Source organism: Mixophyes fleayi, chromosome 6 (assembly GCF_038048845.1).
Source record: "Mixophyes fleayi isolate aMixFle1 chromosome 6, aMixFle1.hap1, whole genome shotgun sequence".
In the NCBI taxonomy this organism is placed as follows: domain Eukaryota; kingdom Metazoa; phylum Chordata; class Amphibia; order Anura; family Limnodynastidae; genus Mixophyes; species Mixophyes fleayi.
This window is the reverse complement of record NC_134407.1, coordinates 195,460,656-195,484,286: the sequence shown is the minus strand read 5'-3', so window position 1 is coordinate 195,484,286 and position 23,631 is coordinate 195,460,656. Positions and strand designations below refer to the sequence as shown.

General features: G+C 40.4%; 1 protein-coding gene across 3 annotated transcripts in view; it reads left to right on the top strand.

The window, feature by feature from the left end:
* LLGL2 (LLGL scribble cell polarity complex component 2) overlaps positions 1-23,338 on the top strand; it is a 35,667-nt gene extending 12,329 nt beyond the window's left edge. For 2 of the 3 annotated variants that reach the window (XM_075177842.1, XM_075177840.1), the window contains exons 2-26: positions 2,142-2,244; positions 5,078-5,175; positions 6,312-6,393; positions 6,925-7,040; positions 7,533-7,691; positions 7,786-7,948; positions 8,089-8,221; positions 8,300-8,354; positions 8,500-8,654; positions 8,844-9,061; positions 10,748-10,815; positions 11,619-11,772; positions 12,069-12,173; positions 12,286-12,575; positions 12,732-12,873; positions 13,070-13,220; positions 15,213-15,329; positions 15,517-15,683; positions 15,760-16,024; positions 16,394-16,547; positions 16,677-16,708; positions 18,180-18,230; positions 19,904-19,946; positions 20,763-20,824; positions 22,818-23,338. In XM_075177842.1, coding sequence (XP_075033943.1) covers positions 2,170-2,244; positions 5,078-5,175; positions 6,312-6,393; positions 6,925-7,040; positions 7,533-7,691; positions 7,786-7,948; positions 8,089-8,221; positions 8,300-8,354; positions 8,500-8,654; positions 8,844-9,061; positions 10,748-10,815; positions 11,619-11,772; positions 12,069-12,173; positions 12,286-12,575; positions 12,732-12,873; positions 13,070-13,220; positions 15,213-15,329; positions 15,517-15,683; positions 15,760-16,024; positions 16,394-16,547; positions 16,677-16,708; positions 18,180-18,230; positions 19,904-19,946; positions 20,763-20,824; positions 22,818-22,825 — 3,063 coding nt within the window. In that variant the 5' untranslated portion in view covers positions 2,142-2,169 and the 3' untranslated portion in view covers positions 22,826-23,338. The remainder of the gene's footprint in view (positions 1-2,141; positions 2,245-5,077; positions 5,176-6,311; positions 6,394-6,924; positions 7,041-7,532; positions 7,692-7,785; positions 7,949-8,088; positions 8,222-8,299; positions 8,355-8,499; positions 8,655-8,843; positions 9,062-10,747; positions 10,816-11,618; positions 11,773-12,068; positions 12,174-12,285; positions 12,576-12,731; positions 12,874-13,069; positions 13,221-15,212; positions 15,330-15,516; positions 15,684-15,759; positions 16,025-16,393; positions 16,548-16,676; positions 16,709-18,179; positions 18,231-19,903; positions 19,947-20,762; positions 20,825-22,817) is intronic. The other variant, XM_075177841.1, reaches the window with a different exon arrangement.
* Positions 23,339-23,631: the final 293 nt, after the last annotated feature.

Sequence of the window (23,631 nt, the reverse complement as noted above, 5' to 3'; positions counted from 1 at the left end):
CTGGATCCCCAGCTGCAGGGAAGTATTCCAGAGATGGCGTGGTTTAATCTGAGTGTATTAGTCCTATCTAATAAAAGGAGTAATTCCAGGTGTAAGACTAGAGGGGCTACATCGTTGACTTATTTTTGAGCTCCCTCACTTGCTGGGCATCTCCAGGTGGCAAGTGAAAGACAACTCTCCTCTACACAGAGGCTGGTCTTTCTGGGTGTGCTCTCCAACATGCAACAACAGAGACTGTTTCTTCCAGGGGTCAAGATAAGACTCTCTACACAGACTAGTAAGTTGTCTATTGGCTTACAGACGGACGTTGGCTCTGTCTTGTATGAAAGTTCTGGAGTAGATGGTCTTGACCTTTGAAACCATGTAGTTTACACGGTTTCATTCATGGGCTTTCCAGATTGAACTCCTTTTGAAATGGCAAAAGCCACATGTTCTTCTGAACAGACAACAGATATAGCTGTCTCGCTCCTTTTGGTGGTTGAGGGTCAACAACCTCAACAGGTACTGTTCTTCTGCCATTTGGTTTTTGGACAGTTGTAATGACATACCCCAGATCGCTGTACATTGCCGGTTTCAGGGTCTGTGGTCCCTGGCAGAAATCGGCCATCTGGTCAGTGCTCTAGAAGTACGGGAGGGTGCTGTTAATTGCTCTAATTCAAGGGCACCTGTTGCAGTAAAAGCCAGTAAGGGCTCAGTCAGACAATGCTACGACGGTGGTGTCCATCAATCGGGGAGGTACAAAAGGCTCCCTTGTGATGAAAGAAACCAGCAGGATTGGGAATAATAAAGTATGTAGGTGCCAGTTTCCGAAGGCTCAGATAAAAGGCCAGTGGGCCATGGACATACACCTTTCTGCAATAGACAAGTAATTTGTAACTTGATCACAAGATTGCATATGTCATATTTATACAAGATCGCAGAACCACACAGACGCTGCATAACGATTACGTATAAGTTGTGCTGTGTCAGGTATTTTCTTGCACTTCTTTGGAATTTAGGGGAGAGCGAAGTTCTTCCAGGTTTACATAGTGGCTTTGGACTAATGTTAGATCTTTTGGGTTGATGCTTGGGGTACTTTAAGATATTTATAAACTTGAAAAGCATTTTAATGTTTCATACATGGAAAGTAAACAAAATTGAAGCCACCTCTCAACCCTACCCAAATAAATATATATTGTAGATCTTCTTTGTACCATGGGCTCGGAGCGGAGGTCTTTTTTAGAGCTTTCCATTAATAGGAAATCTTATGGTGGTGCTTGAAAAAATTCTACTGTATACTGGAAAATATATTCTTCCTTACAGAACAAACGATTGTGTGCATTGTTGAATCGCTTTGTTCTGCAAAACCTTTTGGTTGGATGGAGGGGGGGGGGGTGATTTGTTTTGCACAGGGCAATGGAGGCCTAATGCTTTTCCCCAATGTTACTTGATAAATTACTGGGACATCTGAACATGGCAGATTCTGTAAAACATAATTGAGGGTGTTAGATTGGTTGCTGAGAATTTTAAATAATCCAATACAAGACCATCATACATAATGAGAATTATTTTTTTTCTGTAATAATTTGAGGAACGATTCTACTTTTATGAATAGGGCTGTTAAGGCAGGCTTGTCATATTCCTGCCTGTCACTTGTTATGTTAATTATTAAGCTACAGACAGCTGCATACACTGGACCTTTACCCTGTCTGAGCACCCAGCTCTATATGTTATATGCACTGGCCCAAATGTTGCTTAAGCTGTGTCTGATCTTTAGCAAGGACATCGGATTGTCCCGAGAGACATTGACATTGCTATGTGCGTGAAAGTGTTGTATGTAGTATTCTGGACATTATAATAGTGTTCAGGACCAGAGTGCTGTATATGGAATTCTTCTTTGGGTTTACCCACTGCTTGTCGTTCCTTGTTCTATATCCTTGTCTTCTATTCTATTTCCTGCCTTCTCTGCGTACTGTAGGGAAAGGAATTATCTGCTTATGTGCAAGGTGTGTTTAGATCAGCTTACATTTCCCAGCAGTTGCTGAACTTCGCTGAATGCCCATTTGTGTAAACTGAATGTCCTTTCATTGGCATGGCATTCAACATGGGTCCTTGTGTACTGAATATTTTCATCTTGTCTTTTCCTCGTTCTTTTGTTTCAGGGTCTCACGGAGCTCGGGAACTGCAGACATGAAGCGCTTCCTACGGGCTGGTCAGGACTCTGTGAGGGAGAGGCTCAAGCGGGACTTGTTCCAATTTAACAAGGTGGTGTAAATCAGGAGATCAAGAACTCCCAGCTTGGCCCTATTCTGAATTTATACAACATAGAAGTGAAATACCGTACTTGTCGATCAGACCTGATTAGATACTTTACTCCACAATTGTATGTGACCTGAGCATAAGCAGTCTATTGTGAAATGTTAAGTTTACCAAAGTACTTTGTACAGTGACGTCCTTGTATAAGTTAAAGAAAAAATTACATCCATTTTTTTTTTGTTTGTGCAAACCCCCAATTCACCAGACATACCCTGAATTTCATGTGGCTGCATCTATTACTGTGGCATAAAAAAATGATACTCTTGCCCAATTTTGGTATACATTGGGAAGCATCGTGGATTATCAATCGTAAAAGTCCTAAGCTCACAGATTTGTTTATTTGCCGCTTCTGGTTAGTGAGCAGACGCCATTTTTATATGCATTTTTATTTTATGTTGCTTACTTGGTTTAGTTCCATAAATAAATATTGTGTTTACAATTTGAAGGGGACATTGCTATATTTGTAGAGTTCGGTACTGGTCTTTTAGTGAAAGAGTCCTGCACATACTAAGTCACATTTTCATGTCTTGTCAGAAGCCTGTAACAAAAGCTTCATTACAATCACCTACTTGATCCCATGATAGTTTTTTTTTTTTGAGGCTGAATACACACTGGCCTTAGAAAAATACCGCTTACACCACTGGTTAAACGTGATCACGTTAGACAGGCGTTTGTAACCAACACATGTGGTTAGGGGGATACACTCCATTGACCCCCTCCAATGCGTCCACTTGAATCGCGCCACAACTGATCATGACAATAAATGTTTACAGTATTGTTGAAATCAGTGGGTTTCATTCCCATGCCAGTTCCCATGCCCTTACAGGTGTTAAAAAATTATTACAAAAAGCATTATTGTTCAAGCCCTTAGTCTCCTTAACCACTGGCGTCGATGTTTCGATTAATTCATAATCCCCTTTTATCATTGGTTTGATCGGTTCTTTTTACAGCACAGAAAGGGTTAACAGCCTGTCACGAAAGTCATGGCATTCTGTGGCTGACCTCTGTCTCATACCTTTTCTGGCTTTGACGCCGGACTGGTTTCAATGCATAGATAATTTGTTTGCCAGTCATGGACAAGTTTAGACTGGCATGCGAACCAGCTTGTCTTGTTTCTGTAGCTGGAAATGAACAAGCCTGCGAGATTGCATAAACTAGCCTGAGCGATCATGGCAGTGGTAATATATAGGTGGGTGAATGAGCTCAGAGAGTATTGGCTACAGGTTTGCCTGCTAGGCTCGAGTGATATGGATCGTGTGGATATCGCAGTATTACAGTGTAGTGATTTACAGCAGGGGCTGCATTATCCCATATATATTGGAAGTCTCTGAGACGTTCTTTCATTATGTGAAAGCACAATGCTATGAACTGACTGCTCTTGTACGGACAACAGAAATCCCAGGTGACTTCTAATATTCCTTATAATAGTATGGGGTGTATTATTATTTTTACTAAACTTCTCCCTAATGAACTCTGAAGAACAGAACTTGGCAGTGCTAAGCAAGTTTTACATCTGAACTCACTGTCTTCATAGATATTTACAAAAGTTTGTACATATTAACTTTGTATATTATAACACTAGTAAGACTGGTGTAGATTAGAATGGGAAGCTGATTTTTGGCTAGAAAAGACCATGGGGCATATTCAATTGTTGGCGTTGCAGCCAAAAGTAACACACCCCGTGCACTATTACCGTCATTACGGTAATAGTGTGCGTAAATACTGTTATTACGGTACATTTCTCGCTCAAGGAGCTGAAATCTGGCTTATTACCGTAATAATGGTAATACTTTTTCTGCGGCGGAAAAAGTAAACAATTGAATATGCCCCTATGAATTGAATGAAATAGTTTTTTTTTTGTTTTTTTTTTAATAACTTTATAAAGTGCCAACACTATGTACACATACAGTATAGAAGAATGCAATAGTTTTTAATGTTTTTAGTCTGGGACACATATTAATGGGACTAGAGTTTGAGGCCCAATGTTCCCATACCATGCTTTTTAAATATAGTATTTAAAATTTTTTTTTTTAAAAATACAATTAAAGAATAGATGCATGAATATTAACAATAGATGTCTGAGTGTCCATAACGTTTCCAATCACCTGTTTAAAAAAACATTAAACACAGACAAATTATGCATGTTTACACAAGCCATTCAAACACGGAAATACATTGGGGTTATTTATTTATATTTTTTCGTTAACAAAGACCAGATTTGCATTAGCCTAGAACAACCAATGAGTAATTGGCTTTGATCAATCTACTGTAAGACTGTGAAAGCCAAAATCCCATTGGTTGCTATGAGCTTAAGCACACTTCTATAAAAATCCCCTTTTATATTTTGAGATCCTACATTTTTTGTTCAAAATCTAACTCTGCGCATGGTAAAGCATTGTTTATGCAAATATGCCGCAACTTAATTTTATAAGTATAAATCATATAGTAATGGTGTATATATTGAGTACTTTGTTTCATTAAAACAAAAAATGTATATAGTTTTATAGAATGAGTTAGAAGGCATTTTACTGGAAAAATGACAGAGTGGCATGTATGTGCTATGTTTGTAGTGCAGGATATTATACAAATAAATACAGTATTGCATGTAGCAAGTTATTTGTTCTGCAAGTTAAATTTAAATACTTGCAGAACAGACAACAGATGTAAGAGAGAACCTATTCTAGAGGATGCTGGGACCATTCATTTAGAACTCTTGTGTCTGAGCGTTCCATTCCAATGTTCTGTTTATAATGTTCCGTTCTTATTTTTCTTCTGTTTGCAGACAGTGGAACATGGCTTCCCCAACCAGCCCAGTGCTCTGGGCTTCAGCGAGTCACTGGGTCTCATGGCCATCGGAACCCGGTCTGGAGCCATTAAAATGTATCCTTTTTTTTCTCTTCTTGAAGTGTCCGCTACTGCCACATGAACAGCAATCTTGGAGGATATCAACTTGTGTTTCTTTACTCAATTTCTAAATAAGTATCAAGACCCTCGATAAACTCATTTGGGAAAGCTATATAGGCTGGTATTCCACAGATATATTTATTTCTAAAGAAATATAAAAAGTTTCTGTATAGCTATGATATTACAGTTCCTATGACATAACGTAAAAGTAATCTTGCTTAATTAGAGGCAATACAAGCTCCCCACTCTAAAACACTGGTTCTAGATGGTGATTGATTGGTCAGTGATTTACAAACTTTCCTACGCAGGAGATGTTCTGACAGGTTAAGTGCACATCCAGGTGCCCTTCCTCTTTTTCTGTGATTAAGAGATTGGATTGTGAACGATATGGAATGAGCGGTTGTCTTGTGCCTTTGTTTTATATAGTTTGCTGGTAAAGGTGAAAACTGCATATATATATATATATATTTGTAATGTATTGGTATATTAAACCAGGTTTAGCATACATTGCATAGCACAGATGCCGGCTGTAGTTGTCTGAGGCACAAGCAGTACTTTTTGTTTGTCTGCTCTTGAGGTGTGTGTTTATTAATTAAGGGGTTGAAGCAGTGACTGCTAGTTACCAGATTATAGCAGCTATAATCTGGCGGTTCCCCCATTGAGAATGAGCAACACTAGTTGATGGATGACTGATGTTGGTCATCAGACTAAAATAAATTGTCTGTAGCTGAAACATTGCTGGTCCTCTTTAAAACTCCATCATTAATAGTACAGTCTGCTTTGAAGCCTGATTGCCAGTTACATTAGTTTAGATGCAGTCTTGAGAATCTCTCGTACGAAGATGCGTTGAATTTGGTGTAGGTTAAAGGTGTGATGCAAATCTCAGGGGAACATTCCGAGCCAATGCTTTGGAAGCTGGCAAACGTTTAATATGAAATTAAACAGTATATTTAGTTGTGTGCTACCTGTTGATATACGTTTAGGTATAACAAAAATATCTGAAGTCTCCAAATTGGTGCTTACAACCTGGCAATATGTTGAATATACTATTATATTTATATTCTGGTATGTGATTGTATAGTTGCTTTTTTCTTAGCCTACTTTTCCCTCAGATATGGGTGCCCTGGAGTGGAGTTCATGGGCTTACATGATGAGAATAATGCCGTGATCAAGATCAGCTTTGTTCCCAACCAGGTGAAGACATGACTCCTTCCCCTGAATGCCTATTAACCAGTAGGCTTTAAATCTGCCTTTTATTGTGTGTATTTCCCACCCTTCTCTCTGATGTAACCCGCTGGCTGACTCCTTCCAAGTAGATATTTATTTATTTTAATGACACGCCAAAGAAAAGACTCGCACAACATAGTTACGGATAAGTACTGTGTATGTATGCATATTTAACAAAACAAAGGTGACTCTTTTCTTTCCCAACAAGATCTAGTTCATACCCAGTGCATATTGTGATTCATGAATCCATTGGACATTTTTGTGGCTCCTTAATTGAGACCGATTTGTCCTGACAGACTGGTTAAATGTCGATGTTCAACAGTAATACATTTGCGCCAAGTCTAAGACGGTGAATACCATTTCCGCCCTGACGGGATGCTTGTGTTTGTGTATATATATTGGGAGGCTATAGGAAATGCTGTCTGGTTGACTCTTGCTGGTGTTTGGAGTTCATTAGTTTTAAGATGGAAGTTCTGCTTTCTTCCCATAATCCTCTAGTGCCAGATTATCACATTACTGGATGACAACAGCCTCCACTTATGGTCATTCAGGCAACAAGATGGGGTCTCAGAACTGCAGGAGGAAAAGAAGTTTACTCTCCGTGGACCACCGGGGTGGGTAACAGACAAAAACAAAAGAAACCACTTCTCTTTATGCCCTTCATATAGACTTAGTCATGAGGTTCTTTTGAGTTCCGCGTTTAGTGTATGTGTGAGGATATGTTTCCTGATTGAATGCCAAGCCTTAAAGGTTTTAGTTTGCTGAAAGAGACTGGAATGTGCTGTCTTGTCTAAAAATCCATATTAACCAGTCCATTTTTCTTATGTAGTGTCTATACCATATTTTCTTAAGAGTATGTTTACCAAACGGAGGGTTTGAAAAAATGGAGATGTTGCCTATAGCAACCAATCAGAATCTAGCTGTCATGTTGTAGAATGTACTAAATAAATGATAACTAGAATCTGGTTGGTTGCTATAGGCAACATCTCCACTTTTTCAAACCCGCAGTTTAGTAAATATACCCCTTAGTGTCTTAAAACGTGAATCGGTAATGCATTTTGTATTCTAATGGACTGTCCTTCCATACAATTCCCTTGTCACTGCAGGGCTCCCCCTAGTGTTACCCAAATTAAGGTGCTGTTGGCACACTCCTCTGGAGAGAAGTTGTTTGTGGGCACAGAGGGAGGCAGTGTTTTCACTCTTGCACTCCCATCCTTGCAAGTAATGGAGGAGAAAACGGTTGGACATGACATGGCCTTGGAAGGGTAAGTAACGTACGGTCTGCTCTGCTTACAATTAAACTGCATTTGACATTCGAGTCAATAGAACTCTCATTGCATTGTTCACACTTGCCTGCAGTCTGCCAGATGAGTACACTAACAGGCGCCCTTTTGAGTCAGTGGAAGCTTTGCAGGAACATCCCAAGAACCCAGATCTTTTATTGATTGGCTATAGTCGTGGGCTTATGATGGTGTGGCATGTATCATCGCGACGCAGTGTGCAACACTATCTCGGCACCCAGGTATCTATCTGCTAAGGGGTCTGAATGTTCTAGTCGTCTTTGTTTTACTTTCTATTGTAACCAGATCGTTTGTGATTGGTCAAATTATCTTCATGGGTTTTTTTTGTTTTTTATCCCCCACCTAATATTATCTCTTTCAGCAACTGGAAAATATTTTCTGGTGCCGCGATGCGCAGCAGATAATTAGTTGCCACAGTGATGGCGGGTACAGCCAGTGGGCAGCAACTGGGGAACATGTACAACAGTCTCCCGTGGAGACTAAATTGCCGTATGGTAAGTGATTCTGAAAAGGATTACAGCCCTTACTGCATTAAGTGTATTGGGTCCTAGTTTGTATTTTCTTTTTGACAGGTCCCTTCCGCTGCAAAGCAATCAGTAAAATAACATGGCTCTCGGCCCGCAGAGGGTAAGTGAGCCCTATACACAGGGAATTTTGTGTTTTGTGTTCTTAGTGGAAGCTTGATAGTAATGTCCATTATTTTATCCTTTCCTTATCACATGATGAGAATGTTGTTTTTTTTTTTGTGTGTGTGTGTGTGTGTATATTTCAGGGGACCTTATGTTGTATTCCAAGGAGGTATGCCAATGGCGAGCTATGGTGACCGACATAGCATCTCTGTAGTCCATGGTAGCCAACAAACAGCATTTGACTTTACTTCTAGGATCATTGATCATCTGGTAATTGCCAACTCTGACTCGTCAGCCGGTAAGTAAAACGTGTACAGTAGAGTGGGCGTACGCTGAGTGATAAACTTACTGCCCCTAGCAAAATTACAGGATGTTGCCTACTTCATTTTTATTATGAATTAAAAGTTGGTAGAGTAACTTGACAATCCACCTCCCCTCCTGCCCCTGTTCATATAATGTGTTGAATTCTAAAATCTTTTCCATGTAGAATACGATGACCCACGTGCCCTTTTGGTACTTGCGGAAGAGGAGCTTGTGGCCATTGATCTTCAAACACCTGGTTGGCCAGTAATTCAGTGCCCGTACCTGGTGTCCCTACACTGCTCGGCAATCACCTGCTCTTACCATATCTCTTCTATTCCATTGAAGTTGTGGGAAAGGATAATCAGTGCTGGCAGGAAACAGAATACTCATTATTCCAACATGGTAAGTGAAATCACACCTGCTTCTCCATAGCTTCATTTACAGTTCTTGTGTATTGGGTGTATATAAGCACTTTTATAATTAAAAACAGGGTGTCCTTGCGTTTTTTATTTTTGAGAGGCCCTAAAATCCCCCACCCGCCAACCACCACCACCTTTTTCTAACCTTTTTTAAGGGTTGTTAAATAAGCACACAATGTCAATGGTTTTACCTTTTTTATTTTCATTTGAAAACACAGCTTGATTCATAAGTCCATTTGCATAGCGTATCTTGTGTGATATAGCTCTGCACATGCTCAGGAACAGACCTTGCCAAGAATTTGATTGCCTGCAATTCATGCACGAATACAAATGAGGCATTCTACTGCCTGTGACTTGATGAACGGGAAGGGGCGGACTAACAGAGGCAATGTACAGTGAGGGCGTTCTGATACAGATTCAAGTCCCGGGTTTCTCATAAATACTCTTGGTTTCAGTCGTATCATTTGCACCAGCTACAGGGCAGGTGTTAGCGCCAACTGATAGTGATGACTGGCATGGCATAGTCATGGTTTTAAAAGCTACACGTATGCATGCCACTAGCTATCACGGAACGTGTGTATGCAAGTAAGATGGACTATAAAAGCTCATTGTATGTACAGTAGGCATTGTAAGCCTTTTGATTTATGTATTATAAATACATTTGAAAATCTATATTTACATTAGTGATTATACTGTTCATTTATTTTGCAATAGAATATTTTTTTTTTTTGTATGTGTTCTGATGTGAACTCGTGCATATACTGCAGTCTGCTCTGTTTGTTAACGTAAGGCAAGTACTGTTTAGGCAGAGCGTACATGCATTTTGATTTGAATCTAGGTATATCTTGAGATCTGCTTCGATTTGAATACAGTCTGAACTATGCTCAAGTTCTGTGCCTTTATTTTATTAAACCCCCCCCCCCCCCCCACACACACACAACTTAGGTGCGAGTTGTGTGAACATAAATCGGGCCCTTTTTATGTGCAGACTGTGTCCTTGCACGATGCTACTAGGTCTTGCTTTGTGTTCTTTATAATCAGCGTACCCTGAGCTATATGTACTACACAATCTGCTCAAACTGGTTTACTGTACGATTGTGTATTTCAGCCGCTTTTGCAGTTGGTTTTAAAATAAAAAGTTTGAGCTTACATGGCTTTATTTTTTTTATAGTGTATTTCATTTGAGCAGAGAACATTACTGTGTTTGAGACTGGCGTGGAAGACTGAGATATTTTACAATATAGCCATTAAGCTTGAACATTGTTGAGGTTCTAGAATTTTTTTCTTCTGCAAATGTATGAACTTACATTAGATTGAGATACAATTTTAAGCCAGTTAAAGAATATCTAGAGCTAATGCAGCTACTTATCTTACAGCGTAGTGAACTAATCCGTTTAGCCTCTCCAAGCTAGTTAATATTTTCAGAGTAAAATTGTTTATCGAATTCACCTTGCTAGACCTTTTTTTGGGCTACTGACCTGTATACGTTTTGTGTTTATACTTGTGTATTAATTTGATCTGCTTGTGTGTGGTGGTTACTACAGATGTTTTGGTTTTAATATTCTGGCTCTTAACCATGCAGTCAGTCAACACCAATAATTTGGTATAGTTTTAGTGTTAGAGGATTGTTGATGGCAGGTTCTCTGAATGTTCTTTTTACCCACTACAGCCTTGGCCAATTGATGGAGGTGTGAATTTGGCTCCGGCTCCACCACAAAGGGATTTGCTGCTGACAGGGTAAGTGCGTTTTTGAGAATATTTGGGAAATGGCATGTGGATATGCCGTTCAATTGAAAGGGCTCCGATGAAACTTTTGTGCAAAATATAGACATGCCTCCTCTGCATTTTGTCCCGAAAGACCTCAACATCAGCTATTTATCGCTACTAATTCAACAGTGCTGTACAGGGAACTCGCTCGCATCAGTCCCTGCCCCATTGAAGCATACAGTTTAAATTCACACACACACGACCGAGAGAGACTTGGGTCAATTTTGATAGCAGCCAATTAACCTACCAGTATGTTTTTGGAGTGTGGGAGGAAACCGAAGCACCCGGAGGAAACCCACGCAAACACGGGTAGAACATACAAACTCCACACAGATAACCCATGGTTGGGAATTGAACTCATGACCCCAGTGCTGTGAGGCAGAAGTGCTAACCACTGAGCCACCGTGCTGACCTCAATATTTGTTGCTCTTTAACGGTGTATAGGCCCAATTTAAACGTAACAGCCTGTCGTAGAGCTCACCACAGCGCAGAAACAAAACTTCCCAAAATTGTACGCTATATTATAAGATGGGTGGCCGATCTATTTTTCTATTGCTGTATAAATTCCCTGCCTTGTCTTGACTGTATTTGTATGTAAGTAGTTGTGTAAATAAGAGGTTGTTTTTTTTTGTGACTGTAAAATAAACTGGATTATCTTTAAAATCTTAGATGTTCATCCCAGGTAATACTCATGTGTCTAGCCTAACGGGCAAGTGTCCATATGCCCATATACTCATACTTTTCTTTTTGCAATGACCGTACTTCCATCTCAGGCATGAGGATGGTACTGTTCGTTTCTGGGATGCATCTGGGATTTGCCTCCAGCTGATGTACAAGATGAGCACAGTGGGAGTCTTTCAGACAGACACTGACCCTAATGAAAACCTTAACTCCCATGGGGAGGAAGAGTGGCCGCCTCTGAGGAAAGTGAGTGCTGAAGTTTTTGGTTTGTAGTTTTGTTTATTTTTGTGTTTCTTTTGTTTGTTTTTTTCATTTTGTCTTTTTTGTTGTATTGTAGTTTTTTGGGGGTTTTATTGTTTTTGTTTTTCTTCATCGTTGTCATGGGGAGTCATCATGTTTTTTTTTTTTTTTGTTTTTTTTTAAGACTTAAAAAACGCACAGCACACGCTGTACAATGAAATCGGTGCATACTTTTATTTTTTTACGCAGCTTACCAGTGATCCTCAATACCAGTATGTTGTATGTTTTTTGGCCCCTTACAGGTTGGCTCTTTCGACCCATATAGTGATGATCCCCGCCTGGGAATTCAGAAGATTTACTTGTGTAAATACAGTGGCTACTTATCGGTGGCTGGAACTGCTGGACAGGTCAGTGATGTTACATACCATCTACATAGGTTGATTTCTAATTTGCCTAATGATGCTTCTAAATGCCCATCTGACTTTTTTTTTTTATTTATTTAATCTATTGAACCTGAAGATTCTCGTCCTGGAGCTGAATGATGAGGCCGCACAACAGGTGGTAGAGCAGACACTGGTGGACTTGCTACAAGAGCAGGAATATCGCTGGAAAGGCCATGAGCGACTATACCCACGACAGGACGCAGTGCGCTTTGCGCCTGGATATCAACCTTTCACCTTGGTACAGTGCCAACCACCCGCTGCTGTCACTTCCTTGGCATTGCACTCTGAATGGAGGTTGCTGGCTTTTGGCACCAGTCATGGCTTTGGGGTATACGACTTTCAGCAGAGGCGTCAAGTGATGGTCAAGTAAGTGCCACAAGAGAAAAGCCCGAATGTCCTCTGCCGGGGACAAAAATGTAAATGTTACTAAGCAAAACAAAAATAAGTTTAATTCCTAAATGGTTTACTTTAATTGAGCTAAGGTTATGCACAAATTTAAAACGGAAGTGTTTGATCTTACAGGTGCACACTACATGCCAGTGACCAGCTTGCGCTGGAAGGTCCTTTGTCACGGGTGAAGTCGCTGAAGAAATCTCTGCGCCAGTCCTTCAGACGTATCCGGAGAAGTCAGGTCAACAAGCGAAGGGAAGGAGCTACGAATAAAGTGAGCACACTAGAAATACACAGTACACGGGGGTAGCGTTGCTCCTTCGGGTGGGGAGGTAGATGTATTTGTTTGGTTTGGATTTCTGCTTGGGGCTGTCGGGGGAGGGGGGTGGGGAGTTGGGTTATTTGGCAATATATAATCAGTGCAGACCGTGAGAAGCTGTTTCGACTTGGTGTTGTCTGGTGTTTATCAGGTACACGAGGCAAACGCACGCTTTGAGCAGGAAGCTCTGCGGGAGATGGAGCTGGCGCCTGTACAGCGCAGGATTGAGGCTCGGTCAGCGGAAGATTCCTTCACTGGCTTTGTGCGCACACTGTATTTTGCAGACACCTTCCTCCGTGACAGTAAGATATCTATATACATATGCTATAGGGTATTAGAAAATGCATTTTCATGATTTAAAATTTGTATTCATAGGATACAAGTGAATATGGTTTGAAGCCCTTTATCACAGTGGTAATGTTTCCTGCTTGGCACATGAGTGTGTGTGGTTTTGTTTTTTGTTTTCAGGGGGAGGGTGGGTTATTTGATGTCAACCTGTGACAGGGGAGTAGCCTTTCCCCTTCATGTTAATGTGTTTTATTACTGGAAATATTCAGCACTTGTGAACGCTGCTCCCATCTATAACTATATAAACGCTTCGCGTTGGATCCGTGCGCCCTGACCTAACCTTATATCAGGTTGCAGTTCAGTAGTTGGCTACTTATCGTATTGGTGCAATGAATCGCCAATCTGCTCATAACACTTCTAGTGAAAGTTTTGCACCTGAGTGCAGTGTTGGTAAATGAGGCCTAGTGGAGGGAAGTGGGACAGCAGGAATGTAACCCTTGTGATGAACACGTACATCCTACAGTTTCGCTGCTCACCTACATGCTGACAGGAATGCGGTGATGAATTACTGCATTGCCAAAATCCATTCTGACACAAATTTAAAATATATATTGTTTGACATTCTTTCATCCCCTTTAAATATTCGATGGGTAAATTTTATCTTTCTAGTATGTTTACACACTCTTCTCACAAAAACAAATGCAGATGGTGTTGTATTTTAACATTTACAGGTAACTTTTGCAATATTGTAGTCAGTATTGCAAAAACGAGGAGCAATAGATCTCTAGATGTAAATTAAAGGAAGATGTGAAATGTCAGTGATGCAAATGAAGCCATATCACAGGCCTAATAAGGTCTAATTCACTGGGTCTTACCTTAAATTTTGTGGCATTGTTGAAACTTTGTAGAATCCTGTATATTTCTGCATATTTTGTTAGGCTGTTGGTTTCTGCATAGCTTGGTGGTAGTATGAATGTATATTTACCACAGTATGTAGTATTTACGTAGCGTTCAGTTACCACTATAGGTAGGCTCTTTTCTTTCTAATTATTTTTGAGGTGCGGGTTACTTTATGTATATCGTCTGTTCTTGGGATGTGTCCTCAATTGGTTACATATTTCCTTACATTTAGTGGTGACACCTAGCACTCCTCGTGTATGTATAGCTTTTAATCTAACTGTGCATGAGAAACCGGTTCTCGAAAAGAGAGGGAAAAAAAAGGTTCCACAAATATTTGATTTGTTCATTACTCCCTGTCTTGGACTGTAGACATGTTGAACGTGTGTGTGTGTGTCTTAAACTTTTGTTTTTTTGACTTAATTATTTGTGTTCAGTATATAATACAGGCGTGATATTTTAATCGTTTTGGAAATTGCTAGTATATGGGGAAGTTGTTCTCCTAAGATGAACATATTGTACAAATAAGTAAAATGGAAATGTCTTAAGTTGTCAGCCTGAATGTGATGTCTGTTACTGACGGATGAAGCCATTTTGGTTTCCTAATGAAGTAAAAGTGGATGTATCCATATTGTGTTTACAAATGAATGTTTAATATTTACGGCAGAAAAGGACCAGCAAGGCATAAGCCGAGAGATTAACTGGGGCAGTCCTGGAAACACTGGGTCACAAGGGAATATTATATATGTTGTGATTTATCCTCCTGCACACATCCCTGTTTGTTGCTACAACAGAAGAACTCCCAATGTCCAATCTCGCACAATAGTCTGAAATGTTTAGCTGTATTCTGGGTCACAGCAGCTCTTATATAGTAGTTATAGTATTCCTTTGGAATTATTACTGGTTCCAGCTACACCTTCATTCTGACTTGTATATTAGACCTATTCTCAAGAAAACGGATCATGCACGTGAATATTTCACCTCGTATAGCTTAAAATATTATATTGTTTTTAGTATCTGTATTGTCGTCTGCAGTGATAGTTTCTCACTATTTTTGGTATGTTACATTTTGGTTGTTATTGTTTTTATATGTCCATTTCTTTTGTCAGGCTCCCGACACTGTCCGTCCTTATGGGCTGGTACTAATGGTGGTACGGTATATGCTTACTCCTTGCGGGTGCCTCCAACAGAGCGACGGATGGAGGAAGCCGTGTCTGCAGCACAAGGTAAGATGTGAATCGTGGTTAATGTTTGCTACAGCTCTTTGCCTACAGTGTTGTGGGTTGACCGTTGTCTTGCCTCTCCATTGTTCTTTCCTTGAGAGGGACCACTGTGCTCCCTTGGTCAACTTCTAAGATATTTGTAATGTTAATTTTGGGTTTTTATTTCATCTCCTATTTTTCATTGTCTCAGCCAAGGAAATTCAGCTTATGCACCGAGCACCAGTAGTGGGGATTCTAATTTTGGATGGTCACAGTGTTCCCCTGCCAGAGCCTCTTGAAGCTGCTCATGACCTTTCGAAAAGTCCAGATATGCAAGGCAGCCATCAGTTGTTGGTGATATCTGAGGAACAATTCAAGGTAGGGGATGTCTGGGTGAGTGGGGCTGTGATTTTGCCTTTTTACAATGTTTTGGACTAACAGATAACTCCTACAGGTATTCACCCTGCCAAAAGTGAGCAGCAAACTAAAGCTGAAACTGACAGCCACAGAAGGGTGCCGGGTACGGAAGGCAGCAGTGTGCGCTTTCGGCAGCTGCCGGGCAGAGGACCACACGGAGAACCACCTGACAGTTCTTACTAACCTGGGAGACATCCAGGTGGTGTCCCTGCCCCAACTTAAGCCACAAGTGCGGTACGACTGTATCCGAAAGGAGGATGTGAGTGGAATTGCATCCTGTGTGTTTACAAAGTATGGACAAGGTGAGTACAACGTTTCATTCTGGAGGCCACCTGCCCAATTGACGTATACGCTGACAGAGGTCTATCACATTGTGCAGATACTACATTGTCCTGACCAGGAGACTCTGGTGGTCCACAGTGATAACCGGTTTGGTCAGAGTATCCTAAAAGCACATGAGAACGGTTTCCCTGTCACACCACAGCGATTCTGCAGTATGTTGACAATGGAATTGCTATACTGGGACAGAGGAACAGTGTCCCCTATTACGCTGGCTGAGCAGCTAATTGCTTTAGAATGCTGGGGTTTCCTGGTCAGAATCTCACCATGTTATAAAGTGCCCGTCTAACGTTTGCCTTTATACTTTGTTTACATGACTGTTTTCACTTCAGGTTTCTACCTCATCTCCCCGTCTGAAATGGAGCGCTTCTCTCTGTCCACATGCTGGCTTATTGCACCCCGATGCAGGGTAGATACTCCAGAGCCCTCACTCACTGGGAAGCCACAAAGAATTGGCAGCACAGATAGGCAAAATGAAAGATCCAGGCAAGTAACCAAAGTAAAGAAGTCCGCATGACACACAATCGTGCTGAATCATTGTGTGATACAAGTCAGCGATTACAGGAAGAGCCTAGAATAGTTCTCTAGAAAGTAATCTGGTGTTTCTTCTTGCAGGGTGTCCAGCAGGAGCGACGGAGATACAGATGGTAAGGGAGAAACTGCTGACCGCACTCCTGTTGGGGCATACACCTTTCCTGGGCCGTGTATTTCACTGGCATTTTGCCATTTTCTCGTTATACTGAATCCACCAACAGTTTATATCTGGAGAAGGCTCCGCATAATAATTCCCAGCAGGGCTCAATTGTGTGCATGGTGTAAGACCACTAAAGCTTAAGTGCAAGGCTTTATGTAAAACAATTTCTGCTGGCTGCAGTATTATTCCTCCATAATCACAACCTCAGTCTGTAAAATCCTGACACTTTATAACAAGCTTCATTTTATTAGTGATGCTCAGATTTTGGTTATAAAAACAAAAAACCTGAAACCATTGTGACATGTTGTAGAGGAGGGTGATCTGGACAGTACTGCTGCCTTTTCCATGCTACATTGCACTCTGGAAACCCAATATGTAAGAATCTGTCTCGCATTCCCAGTCACTGCCTTCAGCTCAACACCTGTATTTAACAGTTTATTATAAAAAAAGCTGAATAGACTGGTCATAACACTTCTCATATCACTGAATTTTCTTTGCTCTTGGTTTATATGGTAGAGTACTGCCCATGTTGAGGGACAACATGGCTACACGACCTTTAAACTCGCTATGTGGTAGAAGTCGGAATAGATACCATTTGATTGGCTACCCAGTGGTAGCACACAATGCTTCTACGTCAGAGGATGCTAATAAATTATCCTTTGGAAATCCTACTACTCGGTCCACCTAGTTCATGTTGAGAAAATGAGAATGACCCTTGAAGCTGAAAACCTGTTGGAGAAAGTAAACGCCAACGTTTTGAAAGTGGTATAGTCTTAAGTTGCTTGTAATTTTGGCTTGGGGCATCCCTAACTTATTTGGCAGGGAGTGTGTTTACAGTAAACAAGTAAAATAATGTTGAGTTTATTATCATACCTGAACACAAGGTGCTTTCTAGAGGAAGTGTGTGCCCCAGTTGTACAGACAATGAACAGTGGCAGACACAGGCTTACAGTATAAGCCCATTGTTGTGCATATCTATTGTTTTGGCAGTAAACAAAACCAACCAAAACAAGTCCCAGTGCAATGTAGTCAAGAAAACAAGTTGTTTTAGTGCTCTTCTTATGCTATAAAATGAGAAAAACTAACATTTTGAAAATTGAAAAATAGTTTTTGTTATTACCAAATAAGAGTTGTCTGATTAGTTACCCACATATATTTGTGTGCTTAAGAGTTTGGCATACCAACTGAGCAAATTGTCTAAAAAAACCCGATAACATAACAATCGGAGGGAAAAAGTTACAATTGGTAGTTGAACATTTATAACCTACTTGGTACAAAAGGAAAAGCGTCCTGTTAGATACTGTAAAATTATTGTGTTGTGTTATGTAACCAATATCCTTCCATTTATCCTACTCTATTTACCTAGGTATAACTTGTACATAGCAGTAGATCTTGTCAGTAATAACCATTTCTTCCTATGTCAGCGCACAGGGCCAGAGGACCACTGATGGAGCATGCATTGCTGAATGACGAGAGTAAGTATGTTCCTTCTACTACTGTAGGGTCATACACTTGTACATGGACGCAGACTGAAAGATTGTATGATGGAGAAAAGTGGCATCTATGAAAATGAAAGGGTTTTACATTGCACACACTATAAGCGTGACCCTACACCAGTATATCGGCTTGCATAACCTGATCACTAAGCAGCTGTCTCTCTGTATGTAGTTTGTCCACTCGCCCTTGTGTGCTAAGGGGTTCCCAGTACATGAGGTTGGCTGATATCTGCGCACACTTGCAGATACAGGTTTACAGCAGTTACAGTTAGCGTAAGATTGTTCCCAATCAGATGTTGGTCAGGATTTCCAGCCCTCACGCACCAGTTTGGGGCCTACTGAGTCTAAACTAGCGTTTGGTCCAGATTGCTGTGTATGGGACAGCGTGTCATTTAAGACTTGTCACATTGAACAGTGCTGTCATAATGAAGTAACCTAAGCCTAACCTTGAAACCTAAGGTCCTAGCAGATACTAACACATTAAACTAAAGAGTAGTTAGCCAAGATCTCCTTTATTGGCACACTAACCTCAAACTTTTGTTTATATTATAGTTATGTCTTGTACAAAGGTATACATATAGACTACCAGAAAGCTTACTTCTGTCCATGTGTTATATATATATATATATATATATATATATATATATATATATATATATATATATATTATATATTGTTATGTGCGTATTGTCGCTAACCAATAACGATTGTCGAACCTCGATTTGTGTTTCCAAAGCACAAAGATTTATTCGCAATAAGTGGAATAATATGCTCAAGCGAAGTAATAGTAAATACAGCCGTTACTTATCGCAGGCGCTCTGGATCCAGTGCAGTCATTCAATCCTGAAGTCTGGGGACAAGAAGTCTGCACTCTGGATCACAAGCTGCTGCTTATATACACAATCAAATACAGTAATACAATGAAGATGGTATAGCTTGCATCTATTGGTCCGGGTCTCAGGAATGTCCAAGGGGTCGTCAATCATTGGCTGGTTCATCCTAAGGAATCCAAAGGAGGGGGTCCTCTCTGCAGGGGGTATGCTCTGCTCTTCCCGCCAGGATTCCTTAGTCTTAAGTAGTTCATAATTCCCTATCATTCATAACTTGCGTATGCACTCTGCGATTCCCTCGCAGAGCGCACCAAACAGTAGGATATGTAATAAGGTTCATTATGATACCACTCATGATGTTATTCCTTTAACCCATTCCGTGTATTTCACTAATATGCATGTAACTCTGATATAACATATAAATACTACTATATTTCGACATAACTGACTATGTGTTGCAATTACCATTAATGTGTACTATTTTATAAGTATGCGTGTTTGTGCGAATGTATGGTAAAAGACCGATTACTGTTGCTGCCACGTGTAGTGGATGCGTACGCCCTTTCACGCCGTAGCGTGCCCTTGTACGTCATAGCGTACCGTACGCATCTTTTCAGACAAAGACAACCAAGTTTGCTAGACTTTAATTGAAATGACTTTATCCAATTTGCTGACTTCGACTATATATATATATATATATATATATATATATATATATATATAAAATCTCTTATACATTTTTTCCCCCAATCATTGATTCTGACAAGAAGGTCTTCATTCATTTGTCGTAACCAATATCTGCATTGTCTGTTATGTTTACAGTGATGTTGAGAGAGATCCAGAGTACTCTAGAAGGTTCTAGAACGTAAGTACAACCTGCTATCAGGCATTGCATGTGTAATACTGGAGTTTGTACCATTAAAAGTGATGTCCTCTGAAATTCTGCATATTTAATGTTCTGTTTAATACCATATTATTGCTAATCTTTTGTCCCTTGAACATAATTTGCCATTGCGGCTGTGTAATGATAGACTTCTCTCGCCATGTGTTCATATGATTAGTTGCCTCGTGTGTGCCTATCTGTTCTCGTGCATCAACCCTTATAGCAGTTGTAAATGTGCACAAAGCAACACACCCGATGGAAATGGAACACACAATGTAAATATACTAGATTGCATTGTAGAGTACAGAACCTGGAATCATTATGCACCGGCAACGCGTTTCGAAATTAAACCTCTTCCTCAAGCTTTGGGCATATTGTGCGGATCATACTCTTGGCTCCCTTAAGTGTGGGTTTGATTACATCTAATTGCTGTGGCTGTGTTTCCACATTGGCTGATCATGTCTAGTGGTAACTATTACTATGGTAATCCCAATTATACCTAATCAGTCAATGGGCAATGCAGTATCTTTGAAATTTACTTCAAACACTTTCAATTGGATGTCATTCGTTTTTAATTTTATGTTTTTTTAATTGCTCCTGTTTGGGTCAATACCTCTCCTGCATTAGCCCAATTAAATGTAACCAAACTTCGTAGGTTGTACATGGTTACTGAGGAAATGTAAATAGAGTTCTGTTTGAAAAAAGGTTTTGAAATTATGTTCATTGCCTAAGATTGTTTTGTATGCCAAGTTTCATACCAGTGTTTTTTTTTTTTGGTTTTTTTTTTTCCTTCTGCAGAAGTTTTGGGGAGAGGAACTCTCGACAAATCAGTGTAGGAAGCAGACTTAGTAATGGAGCAGGTACAGTATATCTATATTGTATTAGAATGGTGTTGGGGATTTCTTAGTCTGAAGCTTTCACAAAAGTGAATTGATGTTATAATAAAAAAAAAAAAAATCCACTCTCAAAAGATAATAATTTTGCTTTACTGCTGTCTTTGTCTCCTATTTACTGTGTTCTTCTCCTAATAAAAACCCCAAAACATAATCTGGTGGGTGTATTGAGTGGTAGTAGTCTGTAGAAGAAGGTAGGTGTACCTTGGTTATGGTATCAGGTAAACAGCCTGTCCTTCTAATAAAATGTTTGATCAAAAGAACGAGGTTTGTTTATTGCAGAAAGCATATTCTGCCTTTGCTTTGTTCTAGAAATACATTTATGTTTTGTCAGGGCCCATTTCTTACTATATTTCCATATCTTCCTCCACCTGCAGCCTTTAGCCTGAGCCTCTCTTGTGCAGCCAGATGGGATTCGCTCAATCTCCTGTTAGCAGTTCTTAGCTCCAAGTTCCACGCTAAGTGATAATGGCCTGGCACCTATCTTATGAATATAGTTTCTTGTATTGTCACTTTCACCGCCGCCCAGCACTTTTGCAATCTGTCGCCTAGTTTTAAGAATGTTTTGCACACATTTGGATCCTTGTGAACACGCTGTGGAAGAGATCATTCGGGGCTTGTTGCTGCACTTGGGGAGTAGGGGGTAAATGTATAAAGCTTTGATTTCTGCAAGTCACCCGTAATCGGCGACTTTGCAGGAGAAATTTAAAGCGGTGATGGCTTGTAGAGGCAAGTTTGCCTCTTGGTATCTGTTTGCTTGTCAGTGACTTCCTGTATTACATTCTATTACTGTTATACTGTTCCCTTAAAACATGTCTGATATGGGAAAGGCACCTCGGGCAAAATATTTTATGTTCCAAGTGTAAAGATAAGTTACTAATTGGATTACAGCACCCGGGGGCGCTTTGTACTGACTGCAGACTCAGGTTAGCGCACCGCCATCAGGGGAAACACCAGCATGGGCAAATGTCCTGATGCAGAGGGTGGCTTAATTCTACTGATAAGCAGGTTTATGTCCGTGCTAACAGATCTGTGCTAGATTGTACTTTAGGCCATTCTACCCGTTCAGTGGGGGCGTCCTGGTCTGCACGAAATGGGGCCTCAGCTGACCAGTTGTGCAGAACAGCCATGTGGTCCTTGGTCCATACTTTTACCAAATTTTTTCAATTCAATGTATTTGCATGCCGGGTTGTCGGAGTGGTCCCTTCCTTAAGGGGGCTGCTTTAGAATGTCCCCATGGTAGCAGTGTCCCCCAGATAGGATGAGCTTTGGGTAGGTCCTCACCGATTAGGCTGACCGCCCTTGTTCCCATGTTTCGTCTTGCTTTAAATCTGATCAGGGACCACCATGTTCCTGGTGGTTCCTTGCAGTATGGGGTTGTCTTCAAGGAGATCTTCAGGTGATTTCCAGTTATGTCTGGGTGACCATGCTGGTCTATTCTGCTCCCATGCATCTAACTGCTCCTTGTATCAGTGCAGTCACTTGGACTTGTTTTGCTTGCTTTTGTTCTGGATAATTTTTTTTGAGAAAGACAGTAAGAATGTTTTTGTTCTAAAGCTGTGCACTATAATTGGATTCAATGAGGAGTAATGGACTCGGAGAAAAGTATTTAATGCAAATGTAAACCCCATTTTCTCGAATATCACACGCTTTTCCTGCATTCTAAACCTCAACGTTTCTGCAATTTCTTCAACCACTACAGACTATTACAAGTGACTGTTCTTTCACCTTTTAATATTTGTATCTTTTTAGGCTCTCCATTATTTTATATATGCCCTGTATTTTACATGTGTTTTGCTAGGCTCCTTGACAAATAGTGGTCTTACTGTCTTATGTTCCTGATATAAATTATAGGGGGTTATTCACTTTATAACAAGCTTCATCTTTAGTTGCTGTAATTACCCTTCATTTGTGTTCTGTTTCATTAACACTTTTTTTTTTTTTCCCCCTCTACATGAAGCAGAATGAGATCCCGTCCGACAACACACTGACAATCTGGGTTTCGGGAGACCCAGGGTGAATACACTACTGATATAAAGCCTGTGGAGCCCAGCAAGTTACACGCTCGGATGCTAATCTCCAGGGTTTGGACTCTTTGTGGCCATACACTTTGCACACACCTCTTAAGCTGTTTCTGCAGGAAATTGTTTTCTAAATTATACATTTTACTGTTTTACATCGCCCCCCCCCCCTTTTCTGCGCGTGTGAGGAGGTTCCTAAGAAGAGGAACATGGCCAAACTGTTTTATGTTGTTTTTTAATGGTTTTTATTTGTTTTAAAGATATTTTTCATTTTATGGAATTATTTTAGGACTAATGTTTTTTATACTGTACAAAGTGGTGCAAGCCTCCCTGACGTTTGGGTGCCTTGAATTTATTGGGTTATTGTGCTTCCCAGTGATTGGGCTGCCATGCAATCTATTTTTGTAGGAAATAACCATTTTTGTTGTCTTGCACACAAATAAATTATACGTTCCAGCTACTTTTTAGGTGCGCTGTGTCCTTCACTGCAAACTGTGCTGGGGATTTTCACCAAGATGTTGATGCTGAGGGTAACAGAACATTGCTCATTACATCATGTGGTTCGATAAGCCTCACAGACTGATGGTACTGTTACTTTGCAGAGATTTTATTTTAAAGATTATAAAAGAAAAAAACTTTATCAAAAAAGTAGCGGTAAGACTCTAAGGGGCATATTCAATTAGCCCCGAACATTGCGGCTATGCACGTTTGCAGGCGCTATGGTAGCACCTTATAGAATAGCCTAAAGCACTT